Source organism: Branchiostoma lanceolatum, chromosome 4, assembly GCF_035083965.1.
Source record: "Branchiostoma lanceolatum isolate klBraLanc5 chromosome 4, klBraLanc5.hap2, whole genome shotgun sequence".
Taxonomy (NCBI): Eukaryota; Metazoa; Chordata; class Leptocardii; order Amphioxiformes; family Branchiostomatidae; genus Branchiostoma; species Branchiostoma lanceolatum.
In genome coordinates, this window is record NC_089725.1 from 13353285 (window position 1) to 13374359 (window position 21075).

Genomic DNA, 21075 nt, shown 5'->3' on the forward strand with positions numbered 1-21075 from the left:
AAACCTATGCTAGCATCTTAGTCAGAGGAGAGTTTGAAATTTTCCCGCCCCTTTTGGTGCATAGGGTAGTGCCTGTCTCCAGAAGACAATTCAAGACATACATTTGTACGCTTGTTATTCATTGGTCAATACCACTAAAAGCACAACTCACATTAAGTAAAATAATTAACATCAAATTCCAATCCAAAAGGAGAAAACAGCACCAAACTGAATTCAGTTTCATTTGCTATATACACATGTACTTACTAAAATTGAAATTTATCTTTCTCACCAGGATTATGGATTGGGGTCAACGACCTGTTTTCCAGTCAATTTGAAATGTAGAAGAAAATGCTTATCGACCAACGGCCTTACTAACACGCCCAACAATCATCCTACCACATTAAGTAGGTCATTCATATTTAATGAAGCTAAACGAACCCTAATGAACCCAGCTTTCGAATAAGATATCTTTTCCCCAGGCCAAGGGAAGTTTTATGTTTTTATCTATCATAATTCAGGTCTATCTCAGTCAGAAATTTTTTTTTACAATCACTAATGCAAAAGGTTGGGTAGGTTTCCAAAGGGCAATTGTTATAAATTACTGTAAATCTAGTTATTTTTGCAGGGAATTAATTTCATAATAGGAGGGGATAGGAGGTTTTCACAGTGTTTTAAGCTCATGGTTGAAACAATCTTGTAGTACAGTAGTGATATATGTTCACTGGATGCTCATATTTGCAGTGTCGTGAATTGGAAACAGCAAAAATAAAACCACCATGAACATTTCATGATTTTCAAGATTTCCAGTACTGCTGTCCTATTGACTTCTTGGTGGGAGTTGCTGATAAATGGGGTCGTTGGTATCAAGTGTTCATGACCAACATGAACAAAAACAGTCTTTCCTTACGTATTGTTTCACACAAGTGTCTTTCCCTTACTATCTTTCCCTTGTATCTCTAATCGTATCAAAATAATTCATGTGTTGTATGTAGAAAGTTTCAAATTCATAAGACCAAGGAGGTTATATATAACCTCCTTGATAAGACTTAATAAAGAAAGTGAACTACATGACTTGTATAGCTAATTAATTTTTTTTTTCCTGAAGCAGCTTAAGAATTCCTACAAAATTTGGGAAGAAAGCTGAAAATTCATACAGGAATCAAACATCATTTTCAGAGTTATCAATGGGGGACATTTCTGAGAAAAATATCTGTATTTACAATTGACAATATTGATGAATCACACAAGTCATAAATTATGTTGCAACAGGTAGACAGCCATACACCTACAGGTGTGTTAAAAAATGATCCTGTTTATTTACATCCAAATCCAACTTATCACTTTCAGTCTTTGCATTTTTTTATCGCAATTCTTCACATTTGAACTACAAAATGTTGGGATTCAGCCATTCAGAATATATGTACATGTAAATGTTGACTTAAGAAATGTTACATTTTTTTCCCAGACATAACAGGAATCTAGAAATCAGATGAGTAAGCGGGAGGTTGTTTTTGTCCAGGAAAATAAGCTGCTTAAAACACAGGCTAAAAGATATTAACTCCTACCTTCCTCAGGGTCTGAAATGGACTCTCCTATTATAAAAAAACAAGAGGTGATTTGAATTCCCATTTTGAAGGGTTTTGAATTCCAAGTCACGGTAAATTGACATTCATTGCTTTACCCTGTAAACACTACCTTGGTATCTTTGCTGGTTCCCAGTTCAAACTGTGCATGTGCAATGTGATGCATCGTGGGTAGTATGTCAAAGTTGAAGGCATGTGCGACAAAGCACGTTTGGACATGTATTAAGCAAGGTCTCGACAGGAACTATTTTTAAAAATTGAGGGCCTTCATTCACCTTTGCCCTACATGCGCAGTTCAAACCGTGGCTTTTTTGTATTGACCATAGAACTAGCACTTCTTTCACATAGGATGGCTAGTATCATATTAGCTAAGTTATGTCACATACATATTATAATTACAGTCATATCTATAATTTTGTGAAAATATGGTGTGAGAAAAGAATTCATGATTATTATTGTATTCTACCAAAATTTTAATGTCTTCTTACATCATTAAGATTTTCCAATAACCTTGCCATGCAAATCTACCACTTCAACGTTCTCACAAATTAAAGACAACAGGAATCTACTGTATAGAATAGAAATTGAATTCATAATAGAATATAGCTTCTTGAGCTACTCTATAAATGTTAACAGCATGCGGTATTTTGCCGTAATCGAATGCTTCATTTCTCGAGTCATTGCAAAACAAAACTGCACTTAACTCCTACTGTACATCCAGCGAATGATTTGGTTGCCTAGAACAACTTCATTCCCATCCAACTGGTAACCACTTGTCAATCACTCCCTACCCACATATGAAACCTTTCTCATCATTGGTTGACAATATGGAAAGCTCCAGATCTAATCAGATTAGTAATTTGCTGTCACAACCCCACACACCCCTCCCACAATATTTGAAGAAGAACCAATAGGGATACAGATAACATCCTAACAAGAACACTTCCAAAGCCCACCCATGAGGAAATGCAGCAAGGCAAGAGTCAATCCAATAAATCACAGTATGAACCCACTCATATACACCCTTTGTCGCTTTAGTTCACCCGATGACTGCCAATAACCATGGTTAAGCAAACAGGTAATTATAAGAGTTTGTTTTTCGTGTGTCGTGCTGCCCATACAGCGGGCGCAAAAGGTTGGCGATGACAACTGGCAGCATTGCCTTCCCCCATCCTGCTGTTTATTTAACTTTGGTGCAAACACCTGTCAAGGCCCTGTAGTACACTATTTGCAGCAACAAAGCAGCCCATACTCCACTATTATTTCAGTCTGGCAGAAAGTTCATCAATCAATTTGATATGGTGAAGTGCTCGGTCAAGTCTGCATGCATGCGGCCATGTTCGCACACTCCATAACCAGTGAAATGCGAAGCATTCCTCAAACATGAAAATCATTCATATGTTTCGATGCAGCCTTTAGAATGAAATGATTTCCCCCCTGTTGGTGTGACTTACATGGCATTTAGGCGACCCACCAGACCAGTATTTGGTAACATACAGCTAGACTTGTTTGGAATAACAAACCACGAGGAATTAACCCACTTTGCTACCTTAAACCAGTAAGTCCAATAGCTCCAGATAAATCTGATTACCCAAACCCATACAACCACCAATAAAAACAAATAACAACGGAAAGCAGGAGGGAAACAAATTATACAGATTCATATCTTCTGTTTAGGATCAAGATGGGAGACGATAGTGGGTGTTGGAGGATATATCACGCTTGACGTCTTGCTTGTGTAAAAAAAATAAATGCTGGCTGATGAAGGTTTCGTTCTGGCTTTGCCTCAGAAGGTTGAGTGAAATTTGTTTTGAACAAGTTGGCGTCATCGGTGGCGTCATGAAATTCATGACGCCACCGATGACGCCAACTTGTTCAAAACAAATTTGTCAATGCAGACTACATGTAAAAAATAACCATTCCTCCGTACAAAAAAATGCACGGACACATAAAACCCTGTATACCTCGCCGTGTGCGTGATCTATCGCCATATGGCAGGCCCTTTCGACAGGTAGCACGTCCTTCATCATGTGTTTAACTTAGCGGAAAATTATTGTACAACGGCGAGATGTGGAAATATCAGGTTCTGCTCGCAATATTTTGGAGAGAGTTCCGCGTTAGGGTTGGAGCTGTCGCGTACCTAAACTAACACCGCCTCTGGAGGCAAAATGTGGGCGGAACCGCTGGCTTTGCAGTGTCTTGTCGTGGACCTGTGACATTCTCATGGAGTCCCCGAGACTCATTCGTACGCAGGGTCACCCCTGGGGTAGAATTTTCTGTCGATCTGAGAGCTGCAAGCAGCTGGAAAGTTCAGCTCGCCAGGGGGAAACTGCACAGACTTACACACACACACACACGATCGCGATCTCTCTCCTGATCGATCGGGCGCGAAGCGAGGCTTCCTCCTGTCTTACCTTAGTTTTAGTGATGATATGGCTGGCCAGCTTCACCACGGCGAAGTTGCCTTTGCCGATAGTCCTCTCGATCTCGTAGTAGCCGACTGTCAGCTTGTTGAGGCCGCGAGGGCCTCCAGCAGCAGCACCGCGCTGACGACAAGCCGCCATTTTGATTTCCCAAGTCTCCGCGCGCGTGCGCACTGCGCCGTGGGGTGAGCAAGGGGTCACGCCCAAGACGTGTACAAGTTGCAAGATGATGCAAGATGAATATTGGTTTGTCTCCTTAAAGATGCATTCAAAATTGAGTTTAACAAAAGATATTCCTACAGTAAATTGGTGTGTTCAAAAAGCACAATGCTATCTTTAAAACAGTTCATATCAGTGAGCGTAGAACTAGGATACAAATAATTTAATAATTTGGAGAAAAAGAAGAAAAGAAAAATAAGAAATATAAGCCTCTATTTTGTAATTGCAACAAAAATACCTCATTTGCCGATGCACTCCATAATCAAAGCTGTAACATTAACAGCAGCGCTTTTTGTTTTTCTTTGACGACACCAGCGCTTTTGTCATTGTTTTCTGGTCTTACCTTAAAGTTAAACACAAAGCCAGGTAAAGTAAATCGGCTCACGAAGCAACACTGTCCACATGGTTGCACAATTCCGTATGCAGGAAACAAGCAGACTGCAATTGTCACGACGCATTGACGTTTGGTCGGTCTGTGCGTCATCACAATTACGTTCTGCTTGAGTGACAGCGCCCACATTATCTGTGGTTAGGATCTAGAGAGGAGGTCGATAATCCTGCTTTGGGCTGACGGGAAAGAAATCTGTGCCCTCAACTGTTGTTTGGTGCTGTTTTATGATGTAGTTTTTTCTTTCTTTCTTTCGTTTTTTGTAGGCGTTAGAGGTATGATATGACCGTGAATCGGGTTTTGAATTGAGCCATTTGATATGACTTTACAGTGAAGCTTCACAAAGTTAGAACCGAGTCCATTATTCTATACGCATAGTAAAATTGGTAGTGTCTGTCTAAGAATCTCTCATGAACTGAGGAAAAGTTAGAATCTATTGAACAAACAATTGGTACGTTTTCAAGCATTGTTCACAGCAACAAAGATCCGATGCAAGTGGTGCAATCTGAGGTGAAATCTAGCGGCAGACGTAAGTACTGCACCCTAAAGTTGACAAAACAGTCGAACTATACTTAACACTTTTTGTTCGATCCGAGAGGTAACAGCATGGACAAAGTTTGGTCAGGAAATGTAACTCATTATATATAAAAGACGATGGAGGATATTTGTAGACGCATGTAGTGATGTGTGCATTGCTTCACGGAAAACGGAAGCCGGGCAAGTTAAAGAACAAGTGATTTTTGATAATAGTAATGTAGCCAGTCTGACCTCCCAACCTGATCGATTTTGAACATAATGAGGATGGATAGCCTGTGCGTAAGGACATGGCTGCTACATGCGATTTGGGGCTCAGTATTCAAACAGATGTATAACTTATTCGCGATATGTTTGTTTGTTTGTTTGCTTGCTTGTTTGTATAAATCACCATAGGCGTAACATAGCAGTTGTACATGCTGTGTACAATCGGACTGTAGGGTCTGACCTCTCCTACACAGGCCATGGGCCCATACTATTTTCGAATTCGATAAACGGTGGTGAGTTCGCGCTCGAGTAACGCGCTCGAGGTACGGGTCTCCTCAACCAGGGGGCTTTACGTCCCATCTGGAACCCGCTAGGCAGCCTTTTTCACCTGAGTCGGGTGAGGAAATAGGCATAAAGTTCCTTTCCCAAGGGCACACCATTTAGGGCCTGCTAGGAAGTCGAACCTAGAACCTTTAAATTCTAAGTCAGCTCTAACCTTAAGACTCACGTACCTTGCCACGTTCGCAAAGAAAGTCAAGGACACTGGTCATGTCCTGAAGTAAGCATCCTCGTTCACCAGGACCCTTCCGCTCCACGTTACATCGCTCGCAGAAAGGGCGAGCGATGTAACGTAGAGCGGAAAGGTCCTGGTGGACGAGGATGGAAGTAAGATGCAAAGGTCACTCACAGTATTAGTATTCATCAGAATAGCCTAGACGAATGAAGGCAGTCTACCGACAAGGCCGTAATCAATGACATTATCGGATGCGAAGAAACAAACGCCTACAGCTACTGAACCGTGCTCCTCAGAAGTGTTAGCATTCGTCAGTGAGTCGACATAACTCTATAAAACAACATAACTGCATAAAATTGCACATGAAAGCTTTGAAATGCACTGCTGGAAATGCGCCAGCTTTAATCTAACGGTCCTTACTGCGCAGAGAACTCGCTTATCTGTAAGCTACAGAAACGACGAATATGTCAAAGTCACTTTTTATAGTGTAGAGCGCTTCTGAACACGTAACATGGGAGTGTAATTGTTCACTGCATGGCAACTGATGGGTTGCATATTTTGAAAGAAATTTCGACATACTCGGTTAAGTGTTAGTTCAAGGACGTTATATAAGCTAGAACAAAATATTCCCAGAAAATAGTTTTTCTACTCAGTTGTCACTGGCTAGGTTTTCTTGCGACACAGCAATCTAACAGTATGCATCATAACCCCGAGTTTGTAAGCTTTACAGATTTGGTGCTTATAATATGCAGAATAAAATGTAAATTTACAATTTCCCCTCCATTAACGTTAAAATAATTCCGAGGTATAAGAACGTTGGTCAGCTTGTAGTCGGGTACATACTGTCATGCTTTGGACAGCTTCTGTTATTTGGGTAGAGAAAATGACCTTATTTGCATTATTAGTAGGAAACATTTATGATATGTCAGTCGTCGGCAAAGGTTAACATCATTTGTTAAAGGTATGCGGTCATGGAACGGTAGTTATGTATTTGTTTCGCATTTCTATATGTTTTGACGGGGTGGGCGGGCTATGGGATCGGTCTATTGGTATGGAGTGTAAACCACATGCGCCAAAAATAATTACTCAAGCAACTGGATAAGATTTTGAAACAGTCAGACGTTTCAGACAGCATCCACTGTCTTTCGTCAGTGACTAACGATAGGACTGAGAACACCAGGTTTTATGCCAAAACTCTGAGTAGATAAGTCCTACAAAGGAAATTTCTTAATAAACAACGACCACGTCTGTGCTATGCTTTCAGCTTGTATTTGCTGTTACAACGTTCTGTACACCGGTTCTTAAAACAAGACATATCCAATCATCTCAAACGTACCATAAAATTGTGTCTACATAAAAAGATGTACAAAGGTGAGTCACTACTTGACAGTTGTCCCGAATCTTGCTATCAAATGTATAAATCACAAGTTGTAACAATGAGAATAATCAACATAGAGAACTGGCAATCTGACTTTGAAGTATTGTATATCAATACAGCTACCACAGTTTCTTGGATGGCAGCAGCTGCACAAAGTAGGACATCCAGCTGCCCAAATTTCATGAACAACTTTGCTATGATTCAACCATTACAAATGGTGTTCATCTAATACAACTGCCAAACTGACATGATTCTACACTTTACTACTTCATTGTACAAGTGTAAATAGATTTGTTCCTACTTGTTTTGCGCTAATGGAAAATGATTTTTCTGGTTCTAGCCGAGTTACGGTAGAGGTCAGCAGCACGTGAACTTTCTTTGTAAGAAATTAAGAACTTTTACATGCAGAGGGACGTGATTCAAAAGACACAAGGACAAGAACTTTTGCATGGTTGTTACAACTTTACAATCGGAGGCTGCCGTATCAAGCTGTGTTTTACAATGACTGGTGGTTCTGACTGTCCAATCAGTTTTTACTGGCATAGATCAGTAACTCGAAAGTGTAGAGTGCAACAAGAGAGGTGAACAACATGAATCATTCGGTTAATTAGCCATTTGTTGTCTTACTCTCCCCTCAGCCAGTGCATACAGACCCCACATCACGAGCAGTGGAGAACTTTATACATAAAAAATCATCCGTACACTTATACACCATTAAACACAAAGGAATGAAAAGCACAAAGACACATGTCTAAAAAAAGTCTCCACAGATTTAAAATCAGACCTTTTCCTTACTCCGTGGCCAGTAACAAACTCTTTTTCTCTCTCAAAAACAATAGCAGCATTGCAAATGCCTGTCAACAGAATCTTATGGACAAAAAAATGGCTTGAGCTCTGGCCTGATCACATGAGAAGTTCTTTTTAAACATCACTAATATTGCAGAGAGAAAGTAAATTTGGCTACCAAGTTTTTCAACATCTCTTATATACATGCACAGTAGCATGGTGGAGGGCCTTAAGTTGGCAAATCCAATGGAAAGTCTCCAGTCAGAGAAGTCACTGTACACAGAGGGTTTTCCTCAATGCAGCTATTTACTCAAGATATGGTTATACTTTCGGTTTTAGACTTGATACTTTCAGTTTCATATGAAAATTTTATAAAAAGGAGACCTTCCAATGATCTACAAAATGAGTGTATGTTGCAGAGACTGTGCATACACAAAGGTGCCAAAACTTCAAAGGAATCACAATTGTGAAACTCTCTTGTATACAGTCCAACATATACAAAATGTATATGAAATGCAGATCCTGTTTTCTGTCTCCAAGTTCAACTCGAACATCTTCATGTCTTTTCTTAATCTACACAATCATACTTAAAAACCTGCATATTTTGACAGTTGCGTAGAGACAGGCAGAGACAGGCGATTAAAACATTGTGCAGCACAACGTCTACACACTACACTTCAAAAATATAATTTGCACATTATTTATATGTATGCATCCTTGCAGGGACTATGTACAGTGATTCTTTTACATATCAAGCATACATGTCTGGTACTAGAACCAGGTCTTTTCTCATTCAGATAAGTGCAGATAATTACATATACTTTTGTTACAAACATTGAGAACGTCACACAGGAACAGTTCCCGTTCGTCTTGTTGCAGTCTTTTTCATACTCTGTACAATTTGGGACCCATGGGCGTAATTCGACGGGTATTTCATCGTAACCAGCGTAGAGGCTAGACAAGCTCTGAGCGGCGCCGACATGCCTCCGGGCAGCTGGAAGAACACAGTGACGACCGCGGCCATGCCGTCGTCGGTCGGTTCTATCGTCAGCGGAGAGCTGTGGAATGGATCGTCGGCATGTCCCTGAGGTTGATGAGGCCCTCCTTTCCTCAGAGACAGTTTTGGCAGTTTAACCTTATTAGGAACCAATGGGGTAAGTGGGTCGTCATCTGAATCGATCACCACCAACACCCCGCCGGAGGGCCTGGAGGCCATTTCCCGCATCTCGATCTGCCGTCGCACCATCGCTCTCCTCGAGTCGACCGACTGCTTTATCTTCCAAATGACGAAGCAGAGAGCCAAGAACAGGAAGAAGCAGGAGAAGAAAACGGAAAAGAACACAAAGAGGTCGATGTGGGTCTGGTCTTGGCGGTAGAACAGCACTCCGTACGTCTCAGTTATGTTGTTGTGTGGAAGGGCCACCAAAGCGATGTAGAATCGCTGCGTTTTCAGAACGTGTTTGAGGTGAGGAAGCGTGATGACCAGGCGGTCTTTTACGTTCCTCACAATGAGGAAGGTCTGGGCCCTGCCAATGGTTACGAAGGTGTTGATGTTGACTGCTTCTACTTCATACAAGAGATTCCCTTCACTGCTTGCCTGGTTTTCTCCTTCTTCTGCTTGTCGTTTCTTGCGTGCACCAAGTTCCTGAGATCTCTCACGGTGGTAGTCTTGGTGGATAACAACGATATGTGCTCCAGTGGTTTTGTTTACGTCGATGACGAATGTCTGCTCATCGTATGACATGTATACATCCAGCATTCCTTGTGTGACATCGATTGTTAGTCGTATGTCGACGTTAGTGTATTTGGGCTGTACTGCGAAGAAGACCGAGCGATACTGATGTAGAGGGCCGGGGCGGAAATCACAATTGGTCTGGGTCTCGGGGTCCAAGCAGAAGTTTTGGTCGACACTCATTTGCCTGTAGCACTGGGCTCCATCAATTGGTGTGCCAAGGTAAATCTCCTTTTTGCACTGGGCACACTGGAAGAAGAAAATTTGAGTTGTAAAAACAAATACAAAGCTTTACCTCAGTGTTTAAGAACCAATATACTTCATACATATGCATATAAATTAGCTTACATAATCTTTTATCTTGATCTGTTGGTCAAAATGAACAGCACTGCAGGATACCAGAGGGAGGAGGTGGGCAAGATTACTTAATATCTAATCCAATCTTGCTTCTGGACAGACATTCAATTGCTTGGTCAGGAAGTAACAGTCTACTTTGTGACAAAGACTTCTGCGGAAAGTCGGATTCAGCTTCTATGAAGAAGAACTTTAAGGTTATCTTATTACTGTAAGTCTTGAAATGATTGTGGTAGTTTTCGCAGCTACCTCCTACTGCGAAAGCATGGGACAAAAGACATGTGTTTTGCACATCTATACTGTGCTTCAGAATTGTTTCAAATCGGAACTTCAAACATTGCAAAAACACCCTTTTCTCTCCCACTGCGTAATTAAATCCCTAGGAAAAGATGCATTGACAGTATACGTCAATCATTAAGATGTCTGTTACAGCCCTACCTGCTGTCTCCAACATTCTTCGTTCTTGGTACACTTTGTCTCCGTGTTATTGTGGCAGTCACACTTGGTTCCGTCCTGGTCACAGACACTGCCATGGCCATTGCAATGACACCTTTAGGAGTTACAAACAAACAAAAATCAGTATTGTTTGTTTTTTGGGCAACATCATTTGGTATACAAGCTGGGCATGAAATTAACTACATTTGTACATGAATGTAAATTGACATAGTAGCAACCATAGATTTTGCAACACTCTTCTGATGTTCAGCACAAAGGATGCTCCCGGTGATATGGTACACCTGGCATATCTTAATATCAAAGTTGCATTAAATGAGAATGAAAAACATCTACAAACATGAACACAATCCCTCTCTTGTTGTCTACTACAGAACCCTATTGAACTTAGATATATGCCTGTAGTCTACAGAAATGCCCATTCTTTTTTAGCCCTGCTGAATATCGAAAAACTGTAAAACTGTAAATGATAAATGGCTTTCTCCTCTCGACTCATAAGTGAAAGTCTTGAAACTGCATTTCTCTTGTACATGACCTCTTTGGTACTTACTTTGTGCAAACACTGCGGTCATCTATCTGTTGGGGAAAGTATCCCACCAGGCAATTCTCACACCTCTCGCCATCACTGAAGTTTTGACAGTTGAAACACACTGCGTCGTCTGCGTCGCTTCCCTTTACCACTAAATCACTCGTCACGTTGCGGCCCTAAAAAAGGGAAACACAATTATATATAGTACAGTTTCTTAAACCTGATGTCAATGACTCAAACTGCACAGGTATCTTTCATCACCCCACTCCCCAGCTGTCTCATAGTCATCTCTAAACTATCTTTCCTGTGCGATGATTGGCCAAATCCGTATAAGGCGAAGCCCCTCATACTATATAACGACAAGATAGACTGAATACAGCGCAATAGGACGGACTCATCCACCCAGCCTGGTAGTCCGGTTAGGTTTACATCATAGGATAGAAGGAGTGGGAGAGGGGAAAAAAAAAGTAGGCATAGTGAAGCACATTTTTTACCCATCCACCCAAACCAAATGCAATCTTCTCTCGGGGCAAAGAACAACGGGAAATACTACAAATCACAGCGACGCGCGACTCCAGGCACTACCCCATAGCTTCATATGGATTAGCCAATTACTAAAACAGTAGGTATGAGCCAATTAGTGTGCAGAAAGAATAGGTACAAAGTATTCTTGGCTTAGAAAGACTAAAACAGTCAAAGCTTGCCTGTCTATTCTTCAATCGGTCAATGCCAACGTCTGGCAAAATCTGACAATGACAACAGTCCCTTACCGAAAACACCTGTGGATCCGAGTCGATCATCTGTGACACCGCGTATCTGCTCCCACAGACACGGCTGTTGAAGTGGCAATACTCCAGACATGGGATACAGGTGCCGTTGTTCCTGGCATCCCCCACGTAGAAGGGCTTGCACTCCTCACACTGCCTTCCCTGTGGGTGGCATGACAGTTTCAGAAATTTGACAGAATTCACTACTGTAATAGAACGTATTGCACTGTATAGAAGTCTCAATTATATGATCTTGACAAAGATGATAAAGACTCATTCCATGTCATCATAATTCATGATGACTTGTACATGTTACATTTCAGTTCAATTTGAATTTTTGTACATTCTAGGATGATGATGGGTGAACAAACCCAACGACTTTACAGCTTCCTGTTGAAGTTTTCAGTTCTGTTGTAGACCTGCCGTCCAAATATCTTTTCAAGGACAGAGGTCAGAAGGACAGAACATCTCACCTGTGTGTTGTTCACACACTCCAGACAGACGTCTGTGTGGGTGGCATTGGCACAGTCGCTGTGACCGTTACAGCGACAGGGCACCGAGCAGTTGTCTCCCACGTAACCGAAGAAACACTCGCAAACATCAGGCAAGGTGCACGTTCCGTTCGCACAGCCCTGTCTGCAAACAGGCTTGCACATGCCGTCCCTAAGAAGACATAGCAGAGATAGAGTTAGAACTTAGTAGACTTGCACCTAAAGGAATCCAACACAATTATCAACAAGAGAAGGGGGATCCTCTCTGCTTGGCTGAGAGCATGAGCCATGGCAAGGTCGCGTTGCACTACTGTAGCTATCGAAAAAGTGTCATGCTTGGTCCTCAGTCTTGGTTTGACAGCTTTACTTAGTTACCTACTTACTAGACTTACAATATCTATGGTCAGAATCATTATCCGTTCTCTTGGTTGGACAGAAAGTATATCTACATTTTTCTGCATTCTTCCAAATAAACTTGAACAGGAACAGTTTGATAAAGAAGTAGTTGGAGACCACAAAAACCACAGTGACTCAGGAGAGTGGAAAAAAAGTTAAATTCTGTCCCTTTCTGAGATTTCAAAATGGAATACTAGTAATCTCACAAGTGGTATAAAGTGCCCTCACTTTTTCTCGTAGCCAGGTTTACATTCACAGGTGTAGGACAGCGGGGTGTCGATACACTGCTCGTTCTCCTCACAGTGGTAATGGCCATTCAGGCATTCGTTTTCAGCAGGACACTGCCTAAACGCCCACGTTCCAGAGGCCAGCCTGCCGATGATGACGCTCAAGTTCCTGACGTCCTCCGGCACGACCTCTACCGTGGGCAGCGTGATGTTGTTTTGTAGGCAGATGCCGTCGTTGATTGGGCCGTTCAAGCCGCCGGCCATACAGAAGCCTTCGCCGTTCAAGCTGTCCACGGCGCACCAGCCACACTGGAGGTGGGCCAGGCAGGTGGAGCACTGGGTGTTGCTGATGCAGGCCTTGTTACAGGAGTCTGACGAGTGTTGGATGACCCGGCCACAGATGCCGTTGGTACAACGCATAGGCATATAGGACGGACTCATGCACTGGAACAAAATATGTAACATTTAAGGGGTGGGCTCATGCACTGGAACAAAATATGTAAGATTTTAGGGGTTGGCTCATGCACTGGAATAAAACATGTAACATTTAAGGGGTCAAGATGTAATATCGTGCCAAAAATTGCATTTCCAACTTCAAACAAGACATTTGTCAAGTCAACTTTATAATGCCTTTGCCCAATCCAACACAAACTACATGAAAGTTTCCATTCGGGTTGTTACTTCTACCCTAAAAGAGGAAAGTTTTGTTTGTCTGTCTGTGTGTGCGTGAGTGTGTGTCTGTGTGTGTGTGTGATTCTGTTGTACATGTATGTGCCATTTCTGATAGCTTTGTCAGCATGCATGTGTGTTGGTTTTGTAACAAGAGAAACGGGTTATAAGGAACCCAGCATACCTGGCCTAGGCTGTCGCTCCACACACATTCCTGCCATCCGCCGTCCGCCCCCTTACTCTCCAGGCAGTCGTAGCACGTCGTGTGCTCGTGGCACGGCGTGGGACATTCCATTGGCGGCGCCGACTCCACTTCGTAGGGGGAGACACCGAGAAGGTTCCTGCTGAAGCAGGTCCAGTCGTAGGCAGGGTGGGGGCTGAGGACTCGGCGTGTTTCCCCTGAGGAGAAGTATGGATGAGAATGGTGATGACTTCAGATGACTAAAATGCTTCAATCTGCAGTTATGTTGCATGAAATGCTCTAACTATGGTAATCTATTATTTTCAACGATGCACAGTGGCTTGTATGTTCTTCACCAGGTCCTGCATGTACATAAAAATTGCAAAATTTCTGCAGCGTTTTTAAACATCACATTCAACCTTATGCTCTTTTGTGTAACACCTGTTGGTTCAAAAATGCAGACTCACCCATAGAGAAAACTTCTGATTCTCTTGTGCTGCAAACTGTATGTGATGTAATTTGCCTGCGAACTTACATAGATTTACAGTGAAAATTACATTGTATGTAGGAATGTAATATTTGTTAGTAAAGTCTATTGTAGTTATTTGTGCAAGGTAATTATAGTAATTGTAGACAATAGTCTTCTGTAGATGTAACCAAATTATTGCTTTCCCTGAAGCGACAGGGCAGCCTAGACGGGGACCTCCAGATAGTGAGCAGGCGATGAAAGGATGCAATTGGACTGGCAATCGGACTGTGCTGCACCTCTCTAACTGCCTCAATTGGCACACGACATGGGAGTCTCTAAGTCTAACCTGGACGGGATTTCCAGTTCACCTACCTGAACGTTTGAACTGCCTGGACCACATGCAGGTGGAGAAGGCCTTGCACTTTTCGCAGTCGGAGGCCTCGCAAGTCATTGACGGACAGCTCTCGACTTGGCTGACCACACGCTGCGCTACGCGGCAGCTGTTCTCGTCGTTACAGTCCCCGCCGCTGGCGATACAGGCGCCCTCCGGACAGTTAGTGCACCACTGGCAGGTCTGTTAAAAGACAAAAATAACTTCAGAAATCCGAAAGTTTTAAAACATAATTTACTTACATTTGTACGTTTATGCACTCTTGTGACTGTACTTACCTTAGACCTACAGGCATATTGGGCAGCACGTTACCATTAACTGTACTATCAAATTGTTCGGCTTTGTAAACAAACAAAAAAAGGATGCGTATACAAGTTAAATGGGATATAACCAGTCGATAAAAAAACTTGCTGTTGATGAAAGCATAGATGAGTCACACCATACCTTTATCAACCAAATCTATTATGTAGATCAGTTGATTGGATAGATTTTGATAAAAAGAGTAAGATCTACATGATAGATTATAATCATCCAGAAGTAACCAGAAGAGCTCATTCCTTAATGCTATGAGCTCCATATCATGAAAAGCTAGAAAGTATTCATTATCAAAAACTATTCTTTTCATGTTCACCTGTACGCTGTTTTGATTCCGTGGATGACTGCTCAGACATTCAACGCATGACGGGAAGTTTCCGCACTGGGGCGCCAGTATGGACAGGTTGCACGTGGAACCGTCCGTCTCCTGCGTGACGCCACCGTTGGCTGTGTCGTAGCACCTGTGTGGAAGTGTGATCATTGTGGACATCACTAACTAATAGACTTATTATAGCTAACTGGTATCTAGATACAGTACACATTTCATTTTCAACTTCATAGTGTTTTAGAAAAGTTGCAGAACAGCAGAGACATTTCATGCACAGAAAGTATGTACACCTTAAATTTACATCCATTGTGGCTGGTATACATTTCATCAAATGTATACTTAGGACATACATTTACAGTAGGTGCATAGGGGTGGCAGCCAGACAGTTGTTCTGAAACTAGACATCTATGCCAGAGGAGTAAAAGAAACCATATACAGTGTACCGTGTACATTGCAGCCTATTTAAATCCTACTTCGGAATCTTTCCAATGCTGCTTACCTGTCAGGAGGACCTTGGGTTTGGGAGTAGCAGTATGTGACGTTAGGTAGAGAGCTGTTGACCGGGTAGACGAGCTTACAGCTGAAGCAGTTCTTAGCGATACACTGTTCCTGTGTGGTGTAGAACTCGCAGGAGTGAGGTACAGACAGGGTCTGCAGGGTGCCGAAGGTAGTGCCTCCGTAACCGCCAGTCAGGTAGACTTGGTCGTCATGGGAAACAGCAGCCAGGCCAATCGCAGGGGGGAAGTCATCCCCTAGTGTCGAGTTTTCTGTGAAGCAAAGACTCTTTTTTTAAACCTTTATGCTTTAGAAGCACAGAGATATATGTAGGCACCAGGAGATTCAGGCAAGAACGGACTACCATAAATTGCAAAATAGTTGTGGTTCCTTTATATTTGTGCTTTCTGTGTCTATGTTGCTTTGCATTATTACAGTTGCTTCTACCATGAACTTAAAATACCTCAGACTTACAACAATGTCCTCCTACATGTACCACGAAATTACATCCCTGCAAACCATACTCAATGTACAGTACACTGTGCTTACCAATGGTGGACAGGTCCAACCATGTGTTACACTCGTATCTGTAGACCAGGATGTCATTGGTGAAGGAGGTGGTGTCCGTCCTACCCCCCAGGACCAACATGGACTCTCCCAAGTGGACTGCTGCGTGGAAGAATCTTGGCAGAGGCTGTAGAAAAGCGAGTAGAGTTATGAGTATGAATATCATAAACTTCTAGAAATTCTCAAACGTAGTTAACATAGAATTAATCGATAGAAAAGACCATATTGTGTAGCATAGAATAGTAACTGTTGTAGATAATCATTTCAAATACCTACAATTTTACAAGTTGTTAGAAGTTTTATCTACAATTTTTAAAAAAATTGCTGCAAATACACAACACATCGTTACGATTAAGTATAACTTAGTAGCCTTAAAAGTACTTAGTACATGTACAAGGATGTGAAAAAGAGCTTATGATTTTGTGCTCTTACAATATATTAGAACAGCAATCATGAACTGCCTACAAGTCATGCAGGCTTTAGCACACTGTTACTATTTTCATTTTACAAGAAATCACAAATCACAGGCTGCAGCCCTGTAAAATCCAACCCAAAGTCTCACCCTGATGTTGTCAGCAGGGGCAATGATGCTCCACATCAAGACCGGAGAGCTAGAGTCAGGGTAGTGCAGGATGTACAAGTCAGCCGCCGGCTCCACGCGGTCCAGCGAGAACCGGTACCCGCCATGCACGAAGAACAACTGGAAGTCAGGGTTGTAGATCGTGGTGTGGCCGTACAAACCTAGGAGGACAACGAGAAGAAACTTCTGTAACTGACTGGAATATACTTAAATATAATAAAAACTGTCATTATCAAACATTGACATGTACCTGATAGAATTTTTCTGCACTTTTGCAGTACATCATGCACTAGGCAATAGAAAATGCAACTTCTCTCCTGGCTATATCGTTTACAATAAGGACACAGTCAAGGTATTAAAAGTTATAACATAACACTTTTTATCATCTGCTAAGGCTATTTGTATAGGAAAAAAGCTATGGTGGCAGTAGTAGTAGTAGAATCTAGTATTTGATTATACTGCTGCAGGGGTCCCTGACACAGGTGGGTAGTAGTTGGCTAAGTCTTCACACTGCCCCTTCCAAGCAACTCTGTCCAGCGGGTCCACACTGGTGAGGTCATACACCTCAATCGTTACAAGTTATGTTAAAGAGGTGTCTCCTTACCAGTGGGAGGGGTGCCGCTGGTGCTCCTTGTGTGCCATGTTCCTGTTTGGAAGATGAACTCTCGTACATCGGCGTTGAAACCGTGTTCCGGGGAGTACCCACCAAGCAGCACAAAAGACCCATCCCCCCTCAGGGTCATGGTGTGGCCTGATATACTGGGCCATGTCGGGTCCTGAAAAAAAGGATCAAAATTAACCCAACAATCAGTACAGGCTTTTTAAACTGCAGGGTACTACAAACATTACTACCTAAAGCACAGGATCCTTACAATAACAGATAAGGTCCCTATTTGTGACATAGTTTTTCTCAAATAATTCACAGCTAATATTGCCTTCAACAACCTTGCAGTAATACAGACTACAAGTAACTATGCCGCAGCCATTAACCATACTATTAGACATTTCCTTACAGATTACTCCTATAAACCTCTTTTTGGTACACGTGGTAATTACAATTTTCACGCAGGTTAAATACTACAAACTAAACTTGTGAAATAGATGCAATAGCAAAATGTAAAATTAATGTCTTTATCAAACAAATGCAAGTTACTTGTTTTAACAATGTTGTCATTGAGCAGGTTGTGATGGATAAAACATAAACTGAAAATAAATTGCGAGGTATTCACAGACTGCAGACTCATCACACCATAAATGTGTTCTCCTTCGTACAACAACATTACAGTAACTCTACGGTTTCAAATATGATCTTAAAACTGTGAATGCATCCTTCTCCTCCTACTGCAAAAGTAAGTCCGTGCAAATTTAGAATGATTTAGTGATAGCTGCTATTTGTTGTAGAGGCATAAAGAAACACAGAACTTTGCCCACCTCTAGATCCGACCACTCCAGTGTGTCCAGGTTCAGCAGTATGAAGGCGTTGTCCTCCGCGCTGGCCGTGATTCCTCCGTACACGTACAACAGGTGGTTTTGGCCAGGCTTCAGAACTGCCTGGTGGAAGTACCTGGCGGTGGGTACGGACTCAACAGTCGCCACCGTGGTCTCGTGGTGCGACCATGTATTCCCCGCAATGTCATAACTGTTTATAGGGAGAAACAGTTCATTTTAGTTGCAGATCTGGAGGGGGGTTGGGGGTTTTCAACAAGATAATTACTTTATGCCAGTGTGGTTCGGTCTTACGCAGCTTGTGCTTACTTACTGTGTGTTTTGCCAGTAAACGCAGTTTTCCGTTATGTGTAATAAACACACCAAAATAAAACACATCTCCAAATGGAACTAACCTGTAGACATCTCCCAGTATGCCGTAGGCGACTGATATCCCTCCGTACAGCCAGACTGTGTTGTGGTCGTCCAGCACCATGCTGTGTGCCATCCTCATTAAGGGGTCCCTGCTGGCGTTACTACCCTCTTCCCGGATAGGGTTTCGTAGCGTCTCCAAGATGGCCTGGTACGGATGGATCTTCTCACTGCAGTCTGGTCCTGCGTAGCCTTCATCGCAGATGCATCTTTCCTCAATCTGTAACAATATTTTCCTTTGAGTGTGTGCATGGTGATGGAGACAGGCAGAGGTTTGATCCCTACTACACTGCTTTTAAAAATTAATATTTCATTCCCAACATACTGCAGGGCATAAGGACCATACATCCATGGGGATGGAAGTCAGTTTATTCTCAGTGGAAGCTTGAGCGAGCGTTGGAACAAAACCAAGCTTGAATAGGATGGATTCCAGGCCATTGGCTTCTTCCCTCCACAACGGAAGTCCATTATAATTTATACTCGAGTCTGATGGGGATGCTTTTCCTCGTGCTTACCTGACTGCACTGTCCATGTCGAGAGCAGTTGTTAGGGCACAGCAGGTCAGAGCAGACAGTGCCACCGTAGCCATCTTTGCACACACACTGGTGCCCTCGACACTCCATGTTCCCCGTACACTCGTCCGGACAGCTGTGGACTACGAAGGTGGCATTGAAGCCCTGGCTGGGCGACCCGTGGGTGATGTTGGCTTCAAAGTACACGGTGACAAACCCTATGGTGGTATGGCAAAAAAGAGATCATGGTATCGTAGAGAACTTTATACTGCATATCTTGACATTTTTGGGGAGGTTTCATTTTCATTTTCACGATTTGGGAGGTGACCTCTCCATTGTAAAATCAGGATTTTTTGTTTCAACCACGAAAACACTGAAAATCTTCTTTCCCCTCCTGCCATGAAATTAAGTCCCCACAAACATAAAATTCTCTCCTGTATTCTCTGGTGTGCTCTCTTGTACACAACTACAGCTTTAAGGAAATCTCAAATGACGATTTATGAGCCATTTTGTTCATATGCTTAACGGATTTACACAATGCTCAAAGTTCGTGTTTTCAAGCTATTGTACTGGTTCATTATCAATTCATGACTTGAAAGTTGGGAAGATGTGTGTACCTGATATCGCCTCCACAGTCGTTGGTTCCTGGGTCCCATTCCCGCAGAATGCGCCGAGTAGGATCCCGCCTGAACCAACTGCCGTCTGCCCATTCACCGTGCCGCCCGCCAGGCTCGGCAGGCCATCATACACGTATACATAGTCTCTCTATCAGGAGTATAAGGTAAACTTAATAACACTACATGTACTTTCATGCGGCACTCCTATCAACATTCGTCAGACAGGACACAATGATCTCTTCTTAAAATGTACCCAAAAAATAAGATCACGAAATTCAGAACAACAAAAGAAGTGGGAACATTAGAAAGTATCATACTACGTCTTTCTCCCGTCTTTTGCAGGTTACATGTAAGATATGATGGTAAATAGACATGAATTTCTTTATGACCATATACCAAATTATCATTACATTTTAATGAACACTACATTCTCCTACACAGGGCTTCCAGCCCATACAATATACTTTGGTGATGCTCTGCTAAACCGAGCTGAGGTTTCCCTTTTATGTGGGCTTGGTGTCTAACCAGTTGTCAGCCAATCAGAGAATCACCTAAATAATGTTCTCTTTAGGCAAAGCTGATTTTCTGATTGGCTGACAAATTGTTAGAGTGGAAACTTCAGCCCAGTTTGGCATACCCTCCCAAGGTATACATGTATATTGATAGGCCATGGGCTGTGCTCTGCATAGGAGAATGGAACACTAGAAAACAAAAGGTTGCCTTCTCACCCCACACAGTGCCTGTAGGTCCTCCACAGTGAAGCTGACAGTCGGTACAGCCGGTAGTGGGGAGGGGGAGTAGATGTTATCGTACACTGACAGGATCCACAGGCAGTAGGCGTGGGACTTGTCGGTGACGCCCTTCCCTGCGTGGGAACCCAGGCCGGACGACTCTATACTGGTCAGGACTACCCTACCGTCACACTCGTGGTAACACTTGCCGCCGTTCCTGAAGAAAAAAACACACAGTTCAGATGTAAAGTTTGTCTGTGTCGGTAGAGTTCATGAAATGAATTCACTACTTAAACTTAAAATGATATCACAAATGTAGTGGATTTATTACATGAAAAAGTTAAATTTGTCTTCAAATCCTTCTCTGAGATGGACATTAGTGTGCAATTCAATACAGCCA

General features: G+C 42.5%; 2 protein-coding genes across 4 annotated transcripts in view; both read right to left on the minus strand.

Moving 5' to 3' along the window:
• The window catches only part of LOC136432680 (serine/threonine-protein kinase SIK3-like), a 57415-nt gene extending 53259 nt beyond the window's left edge, over nucleotides 1–4156 (minus strand). For 2 of the 3 annotated variants that reach the window (XM_066424130.1, XM_066424129.1), the window contains exon 1: nucleotides 3980–4156. In XM_066424130.1, the coding sequence (XP_066280227.1) occupies nucleotides 3980–4129 (150 nt within the window). In that variant the 5' untranslated portion in view covers nucleotides 4130–4156. The remainder of the gene's footprint in view (nucleotides 1–3979) is intronic. The other variant, XM_066424131.1, reaches the window with a different exon arrangement.
• A 2947-nt stretch (nucleotides 4157–7103) lies between these two features.
• The window catches only part of LOC136432683 (multiple epidermal growth factor-like domains protein 8), a 31373-nt gene continuing 17401 nt past the window's right edge, over nucleotides 7104–21075 (minus strand). Inside the window, exons 22-39 of the mRNA XM_066424135.1 lie at nucleotides 20673–20892; nucleotides 19945–20092; nucleotides 19331–19545; nucleotides 18800–19035; nucleotides 18390–18597; nucleotides 17563–17734; nucleotides 16941–17119; nucleotides 16361–16505; nucleotides 15816–16083; nucleotides 15305–15449; nucleotides 14655–14856; nucleotides 13817–14031; nucleotides 12965–13407; nucleotides 12323–12512; nucleotides 11853–12011; nucleotides 11104–11258; nucleotides 10539–10650; nucleotides 7104–9995 (exon numbers count right to left, since the gene is read on the minus strand). Of these exons, the coding sequence (XP_066280232.1) occupies nucleotides 8859–9995; nucleotides 10539–10650; nucleotides 11104–11258; nucleotides 11853–12011; nucleotides 12323–12512; nucleotides 12965–13407; nucleotides 13817–14031; nucleotides 14655–14856; nucleotides 15305–15449; nucleotides 15816–16083; nucleotides 16361–16505; nucleotides 16941–17119; nucleotides 17563–17734; nucleotides 18390–18597; nucleotides 18800–19035; nucleotides 19331–19545; nucleotides 19945–20092; nucleotides 20673–20892 (4549 nt within the window). The 3' untranslated portion in view covers nucleotides 7104–8858. The remainder of the gene's footprint in view (nucleotides 9996–10538; nucleotides 10651–11103; nucleotides 11259–11852; nucleotides 12012–12322; nucleotides 12513–12964; nucleotides 13408–13816; nucleotides 14032–14654; nucleotides 14857–15304; nucleotides 15450–15815; nucleotides 16084–16360; nucleotides 16506–16940; nucleotides 17120–17562; nucleotides 17735–18389; nucleotides 18598–18799; nucleotides 19036–19330; nucleotides 19546–19944; nucleotides 20093–20672; nucleotides 20893–21075) is intronic.